The 18,520-nt window shown below is 42.7% G+C and overlaps 1 protein-coding gene across 3 annotated transcripts; it reads left to right on the top strand.

The window, feature by feature from the left end:
- Nucleotides 1–376: 376 nt before the first annotated feature.
- SKIC8 (SKI8 subunit of superkiller complex) lies at nucleotides 377–18,213 on the top strand. Of its 3 annotated transcripts, none has more exons than XM_059912662.1 (11): nucleotides 377–468; nucleotides 4,209–4,259; nucleotides 4,969–4,996; nucleotides 6,785–6,890; nucleotides 7,268–7,440; nucleotides 11,752–11,900; nucleotides 12,122–12,215; nucleotides 13,062–13,155; nucleotides 14,974–15,066; nucleotides 15,789–15,867; nucleotides 17,617–18,213. In XM_059912662.1, the coding sequence occupies exons 2-11, from the start codon at nucleotides 4,248–4,250 to the stop codon at nucleotides 17,704–17,706; spliced, it is 918 nt and encodes a 305-aa protein (XP_059768645.1). In that variant the 5' UTR covers nucleotides 377–468; nucleotides 4,209–4,247; the 3' UTR covers nucleotides 17,707–18,213. The 3 variants fall into 3 exon arrangements, with proteins under 3 accessions (XP_059768645.1, XP_059768646.1, XP_059768647.1); XM_059912663.1 differs by having other exon boundaries at nucleotides 454–493; XM_059912664.1 differs by lacking the exon at nucleotides 377–468 and adding an exon at nucleotides 522–667.
- The last annotated feature ends 307 nt before the right edge of the window (nucleotides 18,214–18,520 follow it).

Genomic DNA, 18,520 nt, shown 5'->3' with positions numbered 1-18,520 from the left:
TATTTCACTGAAAAATTTTTGAAGCAACAGAACTCTTGCAGTCATCATGTGTAGTTGAATCTCAAACTACAAATGAAGAGATTGGAACCCAAACGGCCAAGAGCTCAGTTGCTGAAACCTAAAACTGCGCTTCCAGAAGCAGGTTTCCAGTGGCCCCGCCCCCCAGGGGAAACCAGCGTGACCGGGACGTGGCCTCTTTCCCCCTCTCCCCTCCTCCCCTCCTCCCCTCCTCCCCTCCTCCCCTCCTCCCCTCCTCCCCTCCTCCTCTCCTCCCCTCCTCCCCTCCTCCTCTCCTCCTCGTCCGCCCCGTGCGCGGCGTAGCGACGGCAGGGGGCGCTGCGGCATGCACCGGCGCCCTGGGGACCAGCGAGATGCCCCGCCCCTTCGTGAGCCCATCGCCGCGCGTCGCGGTCGCGCGGAGACTGGCGTCAGTCGAACCGCAGGGCAGTGCAGCCGGGCAGTGAGGCGGTGAGTTGGTCCGCACAGCCATTGGGTATGGCAGCCGCTAACGGCCCGGGCTGGAGGGCGGGTGAGCGAGGGTGGGCCCGAGGCTGCCTCTAAGAGGGTTTGCTCAGGAATGCTCCAGGCTGCGGGGCCCGAGGGTGGTGGCTTCCGTGACTCCATTTACCCTGGCTGCCTCTCGACGTGCGGGGCCTAAGGGGAGAGGGTAGGTTGCCTCATCTTGCATCCTGAGGGTGTTCTGTGCAGCCTCGAGATTAGGGCTGGTTTCTCTGCAGTAAAGGTCTCAGTGTCCATAGACGGAACGACTGTCTTAACCGAAGTTTTCCAGTGGTGGGCCACGCTGTCTTCTTAGGTAGCGAGCTGGACAGGTACAGGCACAGGCTGAGTTATCTTTACTTCAAGTACCATGTAGTGTTATGGGTTACTGACCTGCCTGAGTGCTTTAATAGGGACATGTGTAAAGTTCTTTAGAAACACTGAGGAGGGAGCAATGAATTCTGCCTAGGAAGTGGGAGGAAAGTTCTCTAAAGAGAGAAGGTAGCAAGAGAGGGCTTTGGGGTCCTCTTAGCTCTTAAATTTTTAGAGGATAAGAAACTGATTTAAGAGATAGTGTAGCTTGGTAGCCTATACTATAGCTTGTATCCACCTTCTACTGTCAGACTAACCTTAGGAAGCTTCCTTAACCTCTTTTGAGTCTCACTTTCCTTATCAGGAAGGTAGAGGTGATAATAAGAATATCTACTAAGGGGGGTGAGAGGGTTCAGTGAGCTAACCTATGTGTAGAATGTAAAACAGGGCCTGACTCATGGTACACCCTCAAACGTGCTTCCATTGATAGAAGCACACCTCTGTCTTGAGAAGGCTGGCTTCTTGGAGTTGGCTTCCTGCAAACCTTCCTACTCTTTTGTTTCTCTCTGTTGCAGGGATTTGTTTCTGTTGCAGGGATGTGAGGCAGGATTTGGAAGGGGAGAGGGCAGGCCTCTGCTTCACTGGGCAGAGGGCTGGTGCCCAAGCAGAGTTGTAATACCATTCATTTCAGCAAAACTGGCTTGAGCTCCTGACTGTCTTTCCTACCCTGGCCAAGACCCTGTTCTTGGGTCACAAATTAAGCACTACCAACTTGATTGAGATCTTCACAGGCAAAGATTATTTACAAATCGTTTGTTTGTTTTTTCTCTTATCCTTGGAAAACCTTCACGGTAGCCTTTTTGGGTTTGCAAATTTAAAGCAAGTAACCTGAACCTGGATGCCTTAGCTGTATGGTCTCCTCTGTCGATGGATAGAATTGAGGGGGCCATGAACTTGGATGAGAAGAAAAATTGCATCCTTATGTTCTCTAACCTCTAACTGAAATTTAGCGTTTCTTTCAATTATGAATGTTGTCAACAAACCACAGTATTGGCAGGTTGACTTTGTCACCAATAGAAATTACAGATACTTTCATATCTTAGCATACTGCGTAAGCTCATGACAACTTTGAAATTATGGTAGTTATTAGACTTGCTGCTAGATCTTGTTATGTAATGTGTAAATTAAGAATCACATATGTTATGCTGTCACAAATTTAATTTTTGTATTTGGTAAAATTTTATTTCGATATACAGTTGAACTTTATTCTCAGGTTCTGTATTTGCAAATTCATCTACATGCTTAAAATTTATTTGTAGACCCCAAATCAGTACTTGCAGTGCTTTTGTGGTCTTTCTCGGACATGTGTGAGGTGGTGAAAATTTTGAGTCAACTGACACACATTCTCAGCTGCAGTTGAACAAGGAAACATTCTGCCTTCTTGTTTCAGTTCTCATGCTGTAAACAAGTGTCTTTTTTTCAGTCTGTTAGTGCCATGATTTTTGTGTTTTTGTGCTTTTATTGGTGATTTCAGTGTTTAAAATGGCCCCCCCAAGCACAGTGCTAAAGTACTCTCTTAGTGTTCCTAAGTGCAGGAAGACTGTGATGTGCCTTATGGAGAAAACACATGTGTAGATAAACTTCATATAGGCAAGCATTATGGTGCTGTTAGCCATAAGTTCAATATTCATGAATTACCAATGTAAAATAAGGTGTCTTTATTTTTTTTAATAGACCTTTATTGGAGTATAATTGCTTCACAATATTGTGTTAGTTTCTGTTGTACACCAAAGTGAATCAGCCATATGCATACATGTGTCCCCATATCCCCTCCCTCTTGAGTCTCCCTCCCATCCTCCCTATCCCACCGCTCTAGGTCATCGCAAAGCACCAAGCTGATCTCCCTGTGCTATGCTGCTGCTTCCCACTAGCTATTTTACATTCAGTAGTGTATGTATTTCGATGCTACTCTCACTTCGCCCCAGCTTCCCCCTCCCACCCCATGTTCTCAAGTCCATTCTCTATGTCTGCATCTTTATTCCTGCCCTGCAACTAGGTTCATCAGTACCTTCTTTTTTTTTTTTTTAGATTCCATATATATGCATTAGAGTACGGTATTTGTTTTTCTCTTTCTGACTTACTTCATTCTGTATGACAGACTCTAGGTCCATCCACCTCACTGCAAATAACTCAGTTTCATTTGTTTTTATGGCTGAGTAATATTCCATTATATATATGTGCCACATCTTCTTTATCCATTCATCTGTCGATGGACACTTAGGTTGCTTCCATGTCCTGGCTATTGTAAATAGTGCTGCAGTGAACATTGTGGTACATGTCTCTTTTTGAATTATGGTTTTCTCAGGGTATATGCCCAGTAGTGCGATTGCTGGGTCATATGGTAGTTCTATTTTTAGTTTTTTAAGGAACCTCCGTACTGTTTTCCATAATGGTGGTGTCAATTTACATTCCCACCAACAGTGCAGGAGGGTTCCCTTTTCACCACACCCTTTCCAGCACTTATTGTTTCTAGATGTTTTGATAATAGCCATTCTGACCAGCCTGAGGTGATACCTCATGGTAGTTTTGAGAAACATGCATAAAACAAAGTTGCCAAACATGTTACCAGAGTCTTGCAGGAACCTAATGCAGTGTCTCCCCTAGGGGCAGTGGATCAGTGTTCACTAGTTCGGTGTTCAGTGATGTTATAGAACATAACTGCCTGGAATAACAAGAATGGACCATACTTGGTTTCCTTTCTAATCCTATGTATTTTATTTTATTTATTTAAAAACATCCTGAGAAGGCGTTTATAGGCTTTACAAGGCTGCTAGAGGGGTCTGTAGCACACACAAAAAAGATTGAGAACCCTTATTGTAGCCTGAGAAATTAAATCTATTCCTATGGTTAAGTTTGTGTTTAGCTGAGCTAAGTCCTTAAAGACTTCAGCACCTTTTGGGAGACATGTGTCTCCCTCTAGCTCATGTCCTCATTTACATGCCTGCTGGCTCTTACAGGCATTTTTGGCTGAGATCCCCACATGGACTCTAAGAACTTTGCTCCCCCATATTTGCTTGTTGAGTTTTGAATAAATAATATTTTAAATTAAAAGGTCCTGTGGTTTTATCTCTCTGAAGAGCAGCAAAGGAGGGAGACTGGTCCCTCTCTGTAGTCAACTTGAGGAGAAGAAAACATGGGAGGTGATAGGTATTAGCTGAGAAAGAAGTCCGTGCCACCTGTTAGGGCTTGTGAAGGGGGCCCCTGGGACTGATCCACAGAAAAGTGTCCGGGCAACTCTGCCAAAGAGTTGCCTTATTTTCTTGATCAAGGGGAACCTTCTGTAGCCCCCTCTGTCCTGATGACACCCCCTTACTGAAACCCTGGTATTGTTTCCACAGAGCTGTCTGGCCTTTAGCCCTTCATCCTTGGTTAAGGAAATGACCAACCAGGTAAGGCCTATGGAGAGAAAGAATATCAGTTGGTCTCTTTGGCAGGTTCGAGCCCAGTACGTTGTCTGGGTGTGTAGTCAGAAAACTAGCATCTGATTCCTGCTCTTCTCCTGAAGAGTAGGGTGACCCTGGGCACCTAGTCACCAGAGGGGTAGGTGGCACTAGTAAAATGCACAACACTAAGAGGAGGATTATTTTATCTAAGTCTATACCACAGTTTACAAAGGGATTGAGGAAGCTTAAAAGAATTTGTACACAAAAACGAGAAAGAAACAAAGATCAGAAAAGGAAACATATCTTTGTAATAAAATTAGGGACAGAGTTAACGGGTTATGCAGACTGTGTGGTTTTATACAGCTGCAAAAATTAAGCTGCAAACTGGACTCTGAGCTTCCTGGTGATCAGAGCAGGAAAAAACACGTAATTTATTTCTCTCCTTTTTGGGTGGGTAATAGTGGTTAGGGAGAAGAGACTATAGTTTGTCTAAAATTAAAGAACTAATTTTTTTCTGGTATGACTCTACAAACCTTGCATGAGCAGGAATCAAGGAGCTCCGAAGAGGTCAGGCAGGGGAAGTAGCTAACACTGTGGTGACTATATCTACTGAGGGGCAGGGCAGTGAGTTGGGTGCCAGGGGATGTTTTAGGGAAGGGATGGGACACATCTGAAATCTGACCATTGGTTTAATGTGTCTTCTGTTCTTTTTTAGTACAGTATTCTCTTCAAACAAGAGCAAGGTAAGCAGCTTGCCTGTTCAAGCAAATTTGCCTATGAAAAACTGTTGTCCCTGCCTTAAGGTTTTTGTCATGCTGACCAGACATGCAGTTTCCAACTGTACTCTGCAGAAACATTGGCAGAAGCAGCTGAAAACAAATACACTTAAAAACAAACAACAACAAAAACCAAGCCACTAACTTAAAAGAAAAAGCAGGAGTCAAATGACAGACCGGAGAACTCCAGGCTGAGGAAAGCTTTCCCACCTGAGGAACTCTGAGCTTCCCAGCTATCAAAGTGAAAGAAGGAAACGCTTTGAGTCTCAGAAATCTGTTAATGCCAGCTCATCTGGGGAGGTAAACTTGAGCCTGGCCCTGAACTCAGAAGTTCTCTTGGGAGTTGTTATTCAGGCTCCTTCATTTACAACAAGTGCAGGGACTCTCACAGAGGACCTTTGACCCTCAATGAAAGTGAAGGATATAGTAACAGCGAGGTGAATTTCTGTCAAGACTACTGAGTGTGGGGGGTGGGCTGGGGGCTGTGCGGCGGAGGCAGTGGTGGGAATGGGAGCAGGAGGCAGGTCAGAGTTCAGTCTGGAAAGGTAACTGGCCGGTGATACTGGACTTCATACCTGAAAAGGAGTATGTGTGTGGACTATTCACATGTATCTCATTTCTCCACCACAGCCTGGATGAGTTAGGTAAAGCCTGGAGGAATTTGTGGGATGCCTAATAAAAGCTCTTCCACTTTAAGTAGGTGACATTTAGGTAGTCTAAAGTTTAAGCCAAAAGCATTCTTTCAGGTTAGCTAGCATAGGTAACTAGTAGCTAGTCAGGCATGCCAGTCAGCTACCTTGTATGCAGCTACCTTGTATGCAGCTATCTGGCTGGCAAGCTAGCAGGCTTGGGTCAGGTGGGGATTGTAATGGAAGCCATGTATGTAACTCACAGCTGTTTTAGTTGAATGCCCTTGTATTCATATCTTGGAAAGGTATTCCTGGAGAAATGCTGCCAGGTATGAAGAAAGCCTCCTTGTGCACTTGTCACATTTATATTCCTGCACCAGGTCTGCAGACCCACCAGCATGGCCTGCCAGATATGCAACTTGCAGACTTAGAATTTAAAGTGGACGTTAGTTAATAGAGAGGTTGGGTTTGAATCCCACTTCTGCCTCTTCTTAGCTTTTGACTTTGGGTGAGTTACTAGGCTTCTCTAAACCTCTGATTCCTTATCTGTAAAAGGAAGATACTATTCACAGTACCTATTTCATAGGGTTGTTGTGGCTGAGGTAATACTTATAAAAGGATTAAAGTAATAACTGGCCCATTAAGCATAATAGACATTGTGGCAAAAGGCAACTCATGTGTGGAGGCTGTTTTAGTTATTTATTTTCAGACCTGTACTGTTTACAGTTGACCTGCCTACTGGTTTCCAAGGATCTCTAAGAAATAACTCTTAGCAACTTTAGATCTCTTTTTGGGGTGGGTTTCACTTTAGCTAAATTAGAGCCATTCCAAACTAATGCATGTTGGACAGCATGCTAAAGTAGAAAGGACATTGGATTACTCTGGTACTGCTGCCCCACCTGGTAAACCTGTGATTTGGGGCAAGTGGCTTCTTCAGAACCTCCAGTTTTCATATCTGCCTCCACAGGTATAATAAAAGCTGTATGGGAAAGCAGTTTGCAAAACAGTAAAATGATACAGGTGGATATTACCTCAGAATTGTTGTAACAGTATTTCAGCTTCATCTTAGCACATTCAGTTTAGAAGTTGCATGAAGACTTTTAAAATGAAGCGCTTTCCATTCTAGCCCATGATGATGCCATTTGGTCAGTTGCCTGGGGGACAAACAAGAAAGAAAGCTCTGAGACGGTGGTCACAGGATCCCTGGATGACCTGGTGAAGGTCTGGAAATGGTGAGTGCCCTCTCCTCTAACATGCAGCCTTGGAAATTGGGGTTTTTACTTCTGGGCTCCCAAATTGCAATCAGAGAAGTATTAACTGTTTTCTAAGCAAGAAAGCAATAGTAGTATGGTGGTATACAAAGGCAGATTATTTTTCTCTCACTTGTTTTCCTGTTATTCGCTGTTCAGGCCCTATAGTTTAAGAAAAAAAAAAAAAAGTCTCATGGTTAAAAGTTGGCTGCATTTGGTGTTCTGTGGCTCTTGATTTCCTCTCTGATTCTGCTTTTCACAGACCATTGGTAATGCATACTTACAGGGGCCCAGAATTTCAGATGCCAGGTACAATGTGTTGTGTGTGAAGAAATCCATTTCTCTGTCCCCCATTGAAGGCGTGATGAGAAGCTGGACCTACAGTGGAGTCTGGAGGGCCATCAGCTGGGTGTGGTGTCTGTGGACATCAGCCACACCCTGCCCATTGCTGCGTCCAGTTCTCTTGATGCTCATATTCGTCTCTGGGACTTGGAAAACGGCAAACAGATAAAGTCTATAGATGCAGGACCTGGTAAGAGTTTTACTCTTAGAGAAGATACTAGAGGTTTACAATCCCTTTTTGAAACCTTTAGGGATAGATGTATTTTACAGTTCAGAATTTTTTGGATTTGAGACTGGTAATATGGGTGCATGAACTGTATGTCATGTAATACCTTCAGTGGGGCAGGGGGCAGCACTCTAATCAAATACTAATATCTCAGCAACTAAACATGAGTATTTACACTAAGAGAGGTATATACAGGCTATAAATAGCCTTACATCAGTTCAGGTCAGGTTTTATTACCAAATGAATTTTGGTACTAAAATTATTTTTTAAAACTTACAGTTTTCATCGCCTTTGGGTTTCAGAATTGCTGATTTGGGATTGTGGACTTGTGTTTGAATGGTCCAGAGGTCCTGTGTTTGCCATATTCTGAATTGATACATTCACTGCCTTATAGAGGTCTAGAACATATAAAGCACTGTGTCCTCATAGATCTGTATCATGGTAATCTCTACTAATTATGATTAAAGTGCCTGTTTCTAGTATATGATAGATATTGAAACTTCTAAAGAAACAAATCCATTGTGTTTTTTTTTTAAGTTCTATAGGACAGCATAATCTTGTCCATTATTAGCCTTGATAAATATCTGAGGTAATGGAAGTTAATGATTTCAGTAGGTTGGATTAATGTGGAACAAGCAACATGACATTTCAGGATTCCTTGTAGCCTTATATTTACTTGTAAATGACTGCATAGCATTCGTGAGCAGAGCCTGTTCTACCAGAATAGGTGATGACCGGTAGAGAGTGCAGAGAGCCTGGTCTCTCTCTGGCACACCCCTCTGTGGGTTGATTACCGAAGAGCTGCTCAGGGATTTCCTTAACTTAATTCCCTTGATTGGAGGCCCAGGTGGATTTGTCTCCCACTGGTTATGTTCAGTAGACCCTATAGGCTGTACTTATTCTGGAAAGAATGATGGTCCCAGGGTTTTAAGGACTCTGGGTTGTCTGGAAACTGAGTTCATTTCCCCTCAGTGGCAATGTTCCATGTCTCTGATTCTTAACTATTGCAGCTTTTTAAAGAATACATATGTCCAATCCCTATTTTGGATCCACTGAATCACAGTTATTGGGGTGTGTGGGCTGGGATATGTATTTGAAAAAAGCTACCCAGACACTCTGACTCCCCAGATGATTGTTTTTGCATGTGTCCTTGCCCTGTTGACATCTCTTACAGAGGACTTGGGTCCCCAAACTAGCCCACAAAGTCTGCTAAGACTCTGCTTTATAGCTGAGAGGAGGAAGAGGCAGATCTGTTGCTGCCTTTTCATCTTGGGCACCTAAGCCCTCCCATGATGCCAAGGTCACTGCGTGGTTTTGTGGCCCCCCGGGCACACCACAGCTGAAGAAATGGTTACTGGATAGGTTCCAAGGAAAAGGATGGTGTCTGTATCCAACTTGCCTTCCCTGACAAATAGTACCTTAAGCTACATACTGGTTCCATGTGTGGCAAATGATCATTGAAAGATTACTGTTAGGAAAGAAAAAAGATACTGAGATGAGTAGAGGGTTGGGTTTATTTTCTTTTTGGATAGGAATATTCCTAAAACTATACCAGACCATTAAACAACAGTTATTTGGGTGAGTAATAAAAGCAAGCATTGCTATTGACAACTAAGGAGCAGCTGAATTGAATTCATCTGAAGGTAAAACTAATAAGTCTAGGTCTAATGAATGTAGGGAAATGGACATTTACATTATACCTGCCTTGAAAATATGCCTGGAGAATGTGAAAGAAGGAACAGAAGAAGGAGAAAAAGACAAGAAAGAAAATCTCAGATCCTGAAGAAGAAAGTGAGGAAGTAGAAGAAAGGGAAGATGAGGGGAAGATCCTCCATTGGGCACCTCACCCATCCTGTAGCTCCAGCAAACTGACATTGAAGAAGAACAAAGGCGGAAGCATAGGGGCCTCTCAACATCAGATGGTTCGTTCAAGATGTCCCAATGTAAAGAAAAGCTACTCTTTTGCTGATGAGGTGGAACTTAGTGATTAAAGTAAATATTTATTATGCAAATGTTAAAATAAATTTTAGAGTTCACATTTTAATTGAGGAATAAAAATTCCTTCAATTTCGAGTATAAGGATATTTGCCACTAAAAGTTCTATATTATCAAACAGTTAATAGGCAAATGTAAAAATAATTCAAAAGTGTGATTTTATTAAACTTCAAGGAATAAAAATCAGATTTTCTAGTAACTATTATTCCTGTAAACAGCTAATTATAATAGGAATAAGAAAACAATCCTGTTAGAATAATGCTTTAGTCATTTAGGAGTAAAGATAGATATTAAAAAGCAGTTATTTGAGAGATTGATTATAAAAGCTTTTTCAGATCTTCTTGGTTAATTGAGCACTTTTGAAGTTAATTTCCTTTTTAAAACAAATATTTCATAAGAAAAGTGATAGAGCTAAATTATTTATTATTACTTTGAATATGTGTGTTAAAATTTGTGAGAGATTTTTATTTTAAAACTCACCCTGGAATATGGTGCTGACCCGTCTGTGCTAGGAGCCCCTGTCTACCATGAGTTAAGCTCAGAGAGGCCTTCACTCTCCCCTGGGCTGAGAAGGGCATGACCTCTTTGAGCCCTGCCCCAGGAATAAGGAGAGTGACATGGGAAGGAGCCTTTCTCTCCTCTCCCTTTGAGCTAACAAGCACTGTTTCTGGGCAGGTGCAGGAGGGGCAGGACTTAGGGTACATTCTCATATAAGAGTGGGTATGGGCGGGGACTTCCCTGGTGGCGCAGTGGTTAAGAATTCGCCTGCCAGTGCTGGGGACATGGGTTTGAGCCCTGGTCCGGGAAGATCCCACATGCCGTGGAGCAACTAAGCCCGTGCGCCACAACTACTGAGCCCATGCGCTACAACTACTGAAGCCCGCACACCTAGAGCCCGTGCTTCGCAATGAGAGAAGCCACCGCAATGAGAAACCTGTGCATCGCAACAAAGATTAGCCCCCACTCGCCACAACTAGAGAAAGCCCGCACGCAGCAACGAAAACCCAACACTGCCAAAAATAAATAAATAATAAAATAAATACATTTAAAAAAAAAAAAAGAGTGGGTATGGGCAAAGGGACCTAGACTAGCACTGGACAACTAGATTATTCCTTGGCCTCTAGGCTCTGACCCCAAAAGCTCCCAAAGCTCTTTGGGGTTGCCTATGAAGAGGTTCCCATGTAGCTGAGAAAAGAAACGCTAAAATATTACCAGTGGTCCAGATGGAAATATAAAGCACATGTGCTTACCCAGGCTGCCCATGAGTCTGGAGACTTTTACGCAGAAGCACTGTGATACACAAATAACATTTGAATAGAACGCTTGAAATTAGGCTGTGTGGTATAACTTAAAAACTAGTTGATTTTTTTTTTTAAACAAACAGTGCCTCTTTCCAGTCCTTATTCTCTGTTAATTTGTGGTAAATACTTTGTCATATTACAGTTTTATATAAGAGTATTTCTGGTACCTTTTCATTTATTTACAGTTTTATTGAGGTAGACTTTCACCTCTATAATTGCACTCTGAAATTAACCCATTGTAAGTATACAGTTTAACAAGTTTTAGTAAATTTCCACAGTTGTGCAGCCACCACTCCAATTCGGTTTTAGAAAACTTCCGTGCCCCACAAAAGTCCCCTCATGCCCATTTATAGTTAATCTGTGCTCCCACCCTCAGCCTCAGGCAACCACTGACCTGCTTTCTGTCTCTATAGTTTTGCCTTTTTGAAAAATTTCACATAAGTGAAATCGTATTGTCTTATACACCTTCATTCTTTCTTTAGCATAATGTTTTTGAGGTTCATCCGTGTTGTAGCATGTATCAGTAGTTTGTTCCTTTTTATTGCTAAGCAGTGAGTATTCCATTATGGGATATTCCATGTTTTGTTCATCCATTTACCAGTTGATGGACATTTCGATTCTCTCCAGTTTTTGAATATTCTGAGTAATGCTGCTATGAGCATTCAGGTACAAGTCTGTGCGTGGACATGTGTTTTCATTTCTGAATGGAATTGCTGGTTATTATGGTAAGTGTTTTTACTTAAACTATCACAAACTGTTTTTCAAAGTAGCTGTACCATTTTATTTTCCCACCAGTGTATGAGGATTTTGGTTTCTCCACATCCTTGCTAATGGTATTGTCCTGTCTATCTACATTTTTAGTAAAAATTTAAGACGCCCTTAAACTAAATTGGTACAGAATTAATATCTTCACAACGTTTTTAAAATTAAAGTCACGTCTTTTCTCACTATAGTTTTTTTCCTTCTTTTTTCTGTTCAGTGGATGCCTGGACTTTGGCCTTTTCTCCTGATTCCCAGTATCTGGCCACAGGAACTCACGTGGGGAAAGTGAACATTTTTGGTGTGGAAAGTGGGAAAAAGGAATATTCTTTGGACACAAGAGGAAAATTCATTCTTAGTATTGCATATGTAAGGAAACGTTGCTCTTTTTTTCTCTCTCTGATTCTTTCAGTTTACTCTTCTAGCCTATTGTATTCCTTGGTAAACGTTCTGCATTGGTCTTGTCAGGCAGCTACTGGCATGGTTTGCTGGTCAGCCAGTTAGACCTGCAGCCAGCAGATTGCTTGTGTTTGGTGGGGATGGCTTAACAATACGGAGTTTCAAATGATCTCCATATGTTCTCTGCGCAGAGTCCTGATGGGAAGTATCTGGCCAGTGGAGCCATAGACGGAATCATCAATATTTTTGATATTGCAACCGGGAAACTTCTGCACACGCTGGAAGGTGTGGTTCATCGTTTTATTTTGTGCAAACTGGGTTATCAGATCACAAAGGAAGACGTATTCTTTCATTAAAATGCTGCTAAATGGCAAATGAGCATTAGATTTGCAAAACATCAATCTCAGTTGGAGATCTCAAGTGCCTCTAAGGTTCAGTTTTGTCACTAGTTATAACCTAGACATATTAGTTCTTGTACCAGTGTTAAATGCTTTTTTTGGTGAACAGGCCTTTTTATTTATGTGTTAATATATCCTAGCTATATGAGTGTCTTATTTCTGTCATGTTTGGTTCTAAAGAACTTTGTGATTAGAAAATAACTCCTTTTTGTCAGTAATTTGAAGGTAGATGAAAGTGCTGTGGCTACCCTTTGCACTGATGACCTCTGGGCAGGAGAACTGGGTACTAGAACAGGGGAAGGGTTGGAGGGAGACTTCTACTCTGTATTCTTTTGTACTATTTTGAATTCTAACCAAGAGAATATATTACCTCTTCAGTGTGTCCTGTACCCTACAACAAAGGATTTGGTAGGGAAATAGCATCCTATTTGTTCAACCTTGCAAATCAGAAACGATGCATATTTCCATGTTTGGCCATATCTGTGGCAGAGGAGTTTCTTCTAAGCAATGTGTGCTGAGGTCCAGTTGGTCAAGGAAGGGATCTGAGGAGAAATGGCTCCAGCAGGAGGGGCCTGGGTTAAGTGCATGTTTCTAGAGCATTAGAAGGAGGGGTCCATTCAGTACCCTCTCTGACTGAAGCACCTGGGCAGTGCAACTCAGTGACTTACAGTCATTAAAAGTGACATAGTTAGTGGAAACTGTATTAGTTAACAAGCGTCTTTGTGAATTTCAGGCCATGCTATGCCCATTCGCTCCTTGACTTTCTCCCCGGATTCGCAGCTCCTTGTCACTGCTTCAGATGATGGCTACATCAAGATCTATGATGTGTAAGTTACCTGTTGAGATTCAAGGCTTCTCACTTAATACCAGTGCCTGTTTTGTCTCTTATCATTAGGAGGAGCCCTAGCAAGTGTGCTGCTCCCTCTCTGGGTCTAGGAAAGACTTCTGTTCAGGTCCTGCCAGACACTCAGTCTCCCCAGTCATTCCTCCCCTGTCAGCATCCCTGCTTTGAGCTTAGAATGTTATGGAGGAAGACGTGCATGGGTTACCTACTAGGATCACATACCTGCTACTTTTTTTCAGGCATCCTGTCTATTGTGATTTTAAATTCTTTTGGGTAGGTAAGTAGTGTACAGTTGAGGAGATGGAGCCATGGGCTGTAGCTGGCTTGGAGTGATGGTAAAAAATTAGAACATCCATTTTCTAGGGGTGTTCTAGAAGGTACTTCTCTGCCCTAGTTAGGGAGCTGTCAGTTCATAAGCCAGCTTGCAGCAGGTCTAGATGAGGGAGCTTTTTTGTTGTTGGTTTTTGACCACAGGTATGAAAGTGAGTTAATCTTCAGTTCACGGCTCTGTTTCATTGGAAGCCTGTGCAAGGGCCCTTTCTCTTGTTGTTTCCCCCTATCTTTCTCAGTCCCCACTCCTTTTCACCCCTGAGGTCTCCCCTATAAGGTGTTTGACGTGTGTGTGATACTTTGACTCAGTACTTCAGTCAGTGTGCCTCTGGTTCCTGGCTTCCAAAGGTAGCATTCTAATCCACTGGGTGCATACGTTACACTTCTTCCCAACGATGGGTGCCACAACCATGATCATCCACGTGCATGTCCTTTTATGGGCCTGTGAGAGTTTTTCGGGAGTTTAAACTTGGGGGCTTTTGGAGGACGAAAAGTTGTCAAAGAGACATGGAATTAGAACTGCAGCTTCTGGAATTAGAGCTGAATGAGGGTGTTAGGGTCTGGGGGGAAGATGCCTCTCTCAAACTGTGCTTGCCTGTCAGTAGCAGAGCCAACATAAATAGTAGCAATTCCTTAAGTATCCAGTTTTCTTTAATAAGGCTTTCAGTGCTACAATTTCATCATCCTCCCAACAACCGGTGAGGTAGCATGGATTAGTGTCCCCATAATGCAGGCGAGGAGCCCAGGCTGAGGTGGTGGTTTGGCTAAGGTGCTGTTACTGAATGAACACCTAGGACTTTTACCTTCTTGTGATCCCACTGCTTTCCACTGAGGCCACCTCTCCTCGTACCTAACTGAGGTTTGCTCTACTCTTCTGGGTTCAGAGGTGAAACTGCTGGCCTCAGTGGGGTCTTAGGATTGTTTTCCAGCCATAAGTGATTTCATTTCACTTTTTCAAAAAGTGAAAATGACTGTAGTAATTAGACCTGTCTTGTTCTTGGTTAGCTAAAAAATGGTCTATCCAAGCCACATCTGTTGTAAAGAGTACATCTTGATACATTCCTTAGACACAAGGCACTGGTCCTATATGGAAAGGGTACTGGGTGGGCAGGGGTCAGAACCTGCAACTGCCCTGGGATGGCCTACTTGCCCCTGCTGGTTCTGTTTCCTCATCTTAGGAGTTGGCTTGCTGAGCCTTCTTTATTTTGAGCTTTTTAAGCTCTGCTTGTTCAGGATCTTATTTTTGGCTCTTGGTGGCATTGACATATTTGGGGTTAATGCTGTTGAAAATTTTGTTTCTGCAGTGTGTGATGCTACTTCGTTGAAAAGGGAATTTTTAAACTAATACTGTGGTGATTATAAGGATAGCAGATTTGGTCCAATTAAACGGGCAATTAGGAGTATACCTTCCATTTCAGTGATTGTATTCTAAAAGTTAACTTCTCCATTTTATTTGAAACTCCCATTTCAGACAACACGCCAACTTGGCTGGCACATTGAGTGGCCACGCATCCTGGGTGCTGAACGTTGCATTTTGTCCTGATGACACACACTTTGTTTCCAGGTACTTATGATTCTTATCAGTTTCTAAAATGTTAGGAAGATGAAGATGGTCATCTTGTATGAATTGCCTTAAAATTTGAAGACCCTTTTTTAATTCAGATAGCCTTTGTTTTCTGCAGTGTTTTTTAAATTTGAAGTTAATTGTCCTTAGCTGGAACAAAAGTGGATTCTTTTGAACAGTTCAACTCTTAGTTCTTCCTTATAAATCTAGGCTTCTACCTACAGTTACTTAAGGGGTACCTGTGTTACAATAGTAACTTCAGATATGAAAATCTGTTCGTAAAATGTTGTGCCTTGAGACCCCAATGTTGTTTAGGCCCAGGATGGCCAAGACAGTTGAAAAACAGGAGATGGATGGCTTAATAGCATCGCACAGAGGTTTACAGAAGCCTCTGAAAACCTTTATTTTGAAGCTTTAACAGGCCTCCCTCCCATCCGGATATAGGACTCTCATCTGAGACTCCTGATGAGAACATTTAATATGAGGGCCAGGCAGATCAGAAGTTCAGGGAAATAGCTGCTCTGTGAGAGAGGAAAGCCAACCAGTGATGCCAACATCCTTGGCCACCTTTTGGGGCCCTGGATGGCCACTTGTGCACCCAGGCACCAAGGGGACCTCTAGGTAGGCTGAGTGAAGGAGTGTGGGATTTTTGATCAGGTTCTTTCCAACTTCAAACCAGTCTGAGAACTTTTCTGATACTAATGTTCCCTTTTGTAAAATAGCTCATCTGACAAAAGTGTAAAAGTTTGGGATGTTGGAACGAGGACTTGTGTTCACACCTTCTTTGATCACCAGGATCAGGTATGGCATAATTAACATCCAGATTCCTTTGGATTGCTAGCATTTTCTGACCACTGTGCCAAAGCTCATTCCTTTTCCTAACCTTGCTGCTTGGGTTGTCAAGACCAGTCGACCCTTGGGGCTGAGCTACTCTGATTGCTCGGATGCCCATCCAGCCCGTGTTCCTGTGCGCACCCTGGGGTGCAGAGGCTCAGGACGTGCTGTCAGCCTAGCAACCCACAAGGCATGATATATCCCTGTGTAGGCCAGAAAACAGGTACTAGCCACACAGCCTTTAAATGCCTTCTTCGAAACATGCTGCAGCTGGTGCCTGGGGCGTGCCTGGGCCCTTTTCTGGGTACAGCTGGGCCATGGCTGGCTCAAGAAGAACCTGCTTCCTCAGAAGCTTCCATTCCATTCCACAGCCATCACTTTTCTCTTTTGGAGCGGCCCAAAGAAGTGAAGTGATTTTTTTTTTTTTCTTTGAATATATACTTGAAGCCAGAAATTCTTACAGGTTGTTTGAAGTTAGTGATATTACTAACTTTTGTTTCAGTCTTTAAATTAGGAAAAAGAGGCTTTGTTTTCACAGGAGTCTTATCTTTCCAAGATGAATGTGAAATGATAAAGGCATTCTAGTGCAGGGCTTCTCAGTCTTTAATGTGCACGAGAATCCCCTGGGGATCTGGTAACAATGCAGATGCTGATTAAGTGGGTCTGGCCTGGGCCTGAGTTTTTGTGTTTGTCACAAGCTCCAGGTGAGGCTAGCATTGCTGGTTCCAACTACTTTGAATAGCAAGGGTCTTGGAGAAGTAGTATAAAAAATAAAATACCCATGGCAGTATAAAGTTGTCTTTTAATATTTTAAACGTTCTTATGGTGATCTCATAGAATCTCTTTGGAGTGCCGCTTAAAGTTAACAGTTGTTCATGCTTTTTTACATTTTATCTTAAATTGTTGCCAACAAAGTTGAGGGGGTTTAATTTTGACATTCCACTACTGGATTTAAACATTTTACTCAGGGAGTAAGTCCTGGCTGGCTGTGTTGCTTTGCACGTGAAGGTCAGTGTGTGGTGCTGTCCTCAGAGGAAGACGTTTGGAGTGGAAATGAGGCCATCACCTGGCCCAATCACAACACTGAAATCAGGGCTAGAACACCCAACTCAGGGGTAGGGTGACAGGCTGACCTGATGAAACTCCTGCCACCTGAGTTCTGTCTGGGAAGGAGGTGTGAATCTGTTAATTCAGTACATAGCAAATGAAAGAAAGCAATGACGTGTGACGCCAAGTTGTCTAGCTCCTAGGGACAGGCAGGTTTCATAGGCCTCTAATAAGAGAGTGAGAAGTACTGACCGTGGGGGTGGTGAGCGGGAGGAGGTAGGTGAGGAGCACAGTTTGCAATGATCCCCGTAGGCAGTGACCTCAGGGTAGTTGGGCCTTTTCCTTCCTGGAAACATAAATGAGACCACATGCTGGTCCCTTGTGGGTTCCATCTTCACAACATTAGGTCACTTCCTAGATTGTGAGTCTTTGAAAGGTTTGTAGATATCTTGATTTGTGTTTAGAAATGAAATTTTCTTGAGTTGGGAGGTGAGTGGAATGATAATCAAGCAGTAGTAACAGAAGATCCCTGGTTAGAGGGAGGCAGAAGGCACGGGAACATCCTCACCTCAGTGTTTTCCTAGGTTCAGTATAATGGGAATAGAGTACGGATGTTCGTTCATAAAGAATAAAGGTGTTAGTGGAATTGTTTTTTCTTTTTATTTACAGGTCTGGGGAGTAAAATACAATGGAAATGGCTCAAAAATTGTGTCTGTCGGAGATGATCAGGAAATTCACATCTACGATTGTCCGATTTAAACATCAATCTTCCAGGCTAATGCTGCAGAAAGAATGTATAGATTGATCATGACATTCCTTACCTTTCTGGCTTGTTTAAAAGAAATATAGCATTTATTGTAGCAAACACTTAAATTTTGTAGATACAGTATAAATCTTTTCATGTTTTATTGGAAATGCCATTCATACTGTAACATAAAGTGTACTTAATGCAAACACCCATGTTCTTGAACATGCTTCTTTTTCATTTGCCCTGTTACTGGTAGAACAGTGAGAGGAATCAGCATCATTATGTGAAACCGAGTATCTGCCTCAGAAATGAAGACATCCAGGCACTTACTGAACTTTCCAGTACAGAAATTCAGGCTCACTCTTCCAAGGAATGAGTCATGCAGAAGCTGTAAGAGGAAAGCTAATCTATTTCAGAATGGGATCCTGAAGGAAACAGGATATGTGACTGGGTGGGAACATTCTGTAGTCCTATCTGGGCATTCTTCTATTTGATAGATTAAAAAATGTCCCGTGTCACACTCTTTTTCACCCTATTAATTTTAGAGAAGCTGTAACTTGCTGGGTGGGTATTACTGCCTTAACAGTGTCTACAGGCTCAAACCTGTACTTACTCTGGTTGACCTCTTGCCTGGAGGTACGTGTACCTCAGTTTTCTCCTCAGCAGCCCACTTGAGACATGGTCTGCGTGTAATGGGAAAGGTGTAAGTAGCTAACCCTCGAAAGTTTGTTGCTTTTTACTGATCATAACTTCATACGATTCATGTCAGGTCCTGTGCTTTTCTTCCAAACTCCCCATAACCCTTAGAATCAAGCCCATGCTCTT

This window comes from Balaenoptera ricei, chromosome 2 (assembly GCF_028023285.1).
Source record: "Balaenoptera ricei isolate mBalRic1 chromosome 2, mBalRic1.hap2, whole genome shotgun sequence".
NCBI classification, from domain to species: Eukaryota; Metazoa; Chordata; class Mammalia; order Artiodactyla; family Balaenopteridae; genus Balaenoptera; species Balaenoptera ricei.
Note: the sequence above shows the minus strand (reverse complement) of the source record. Positions and strands in the feature narration are given on the sequence as shown.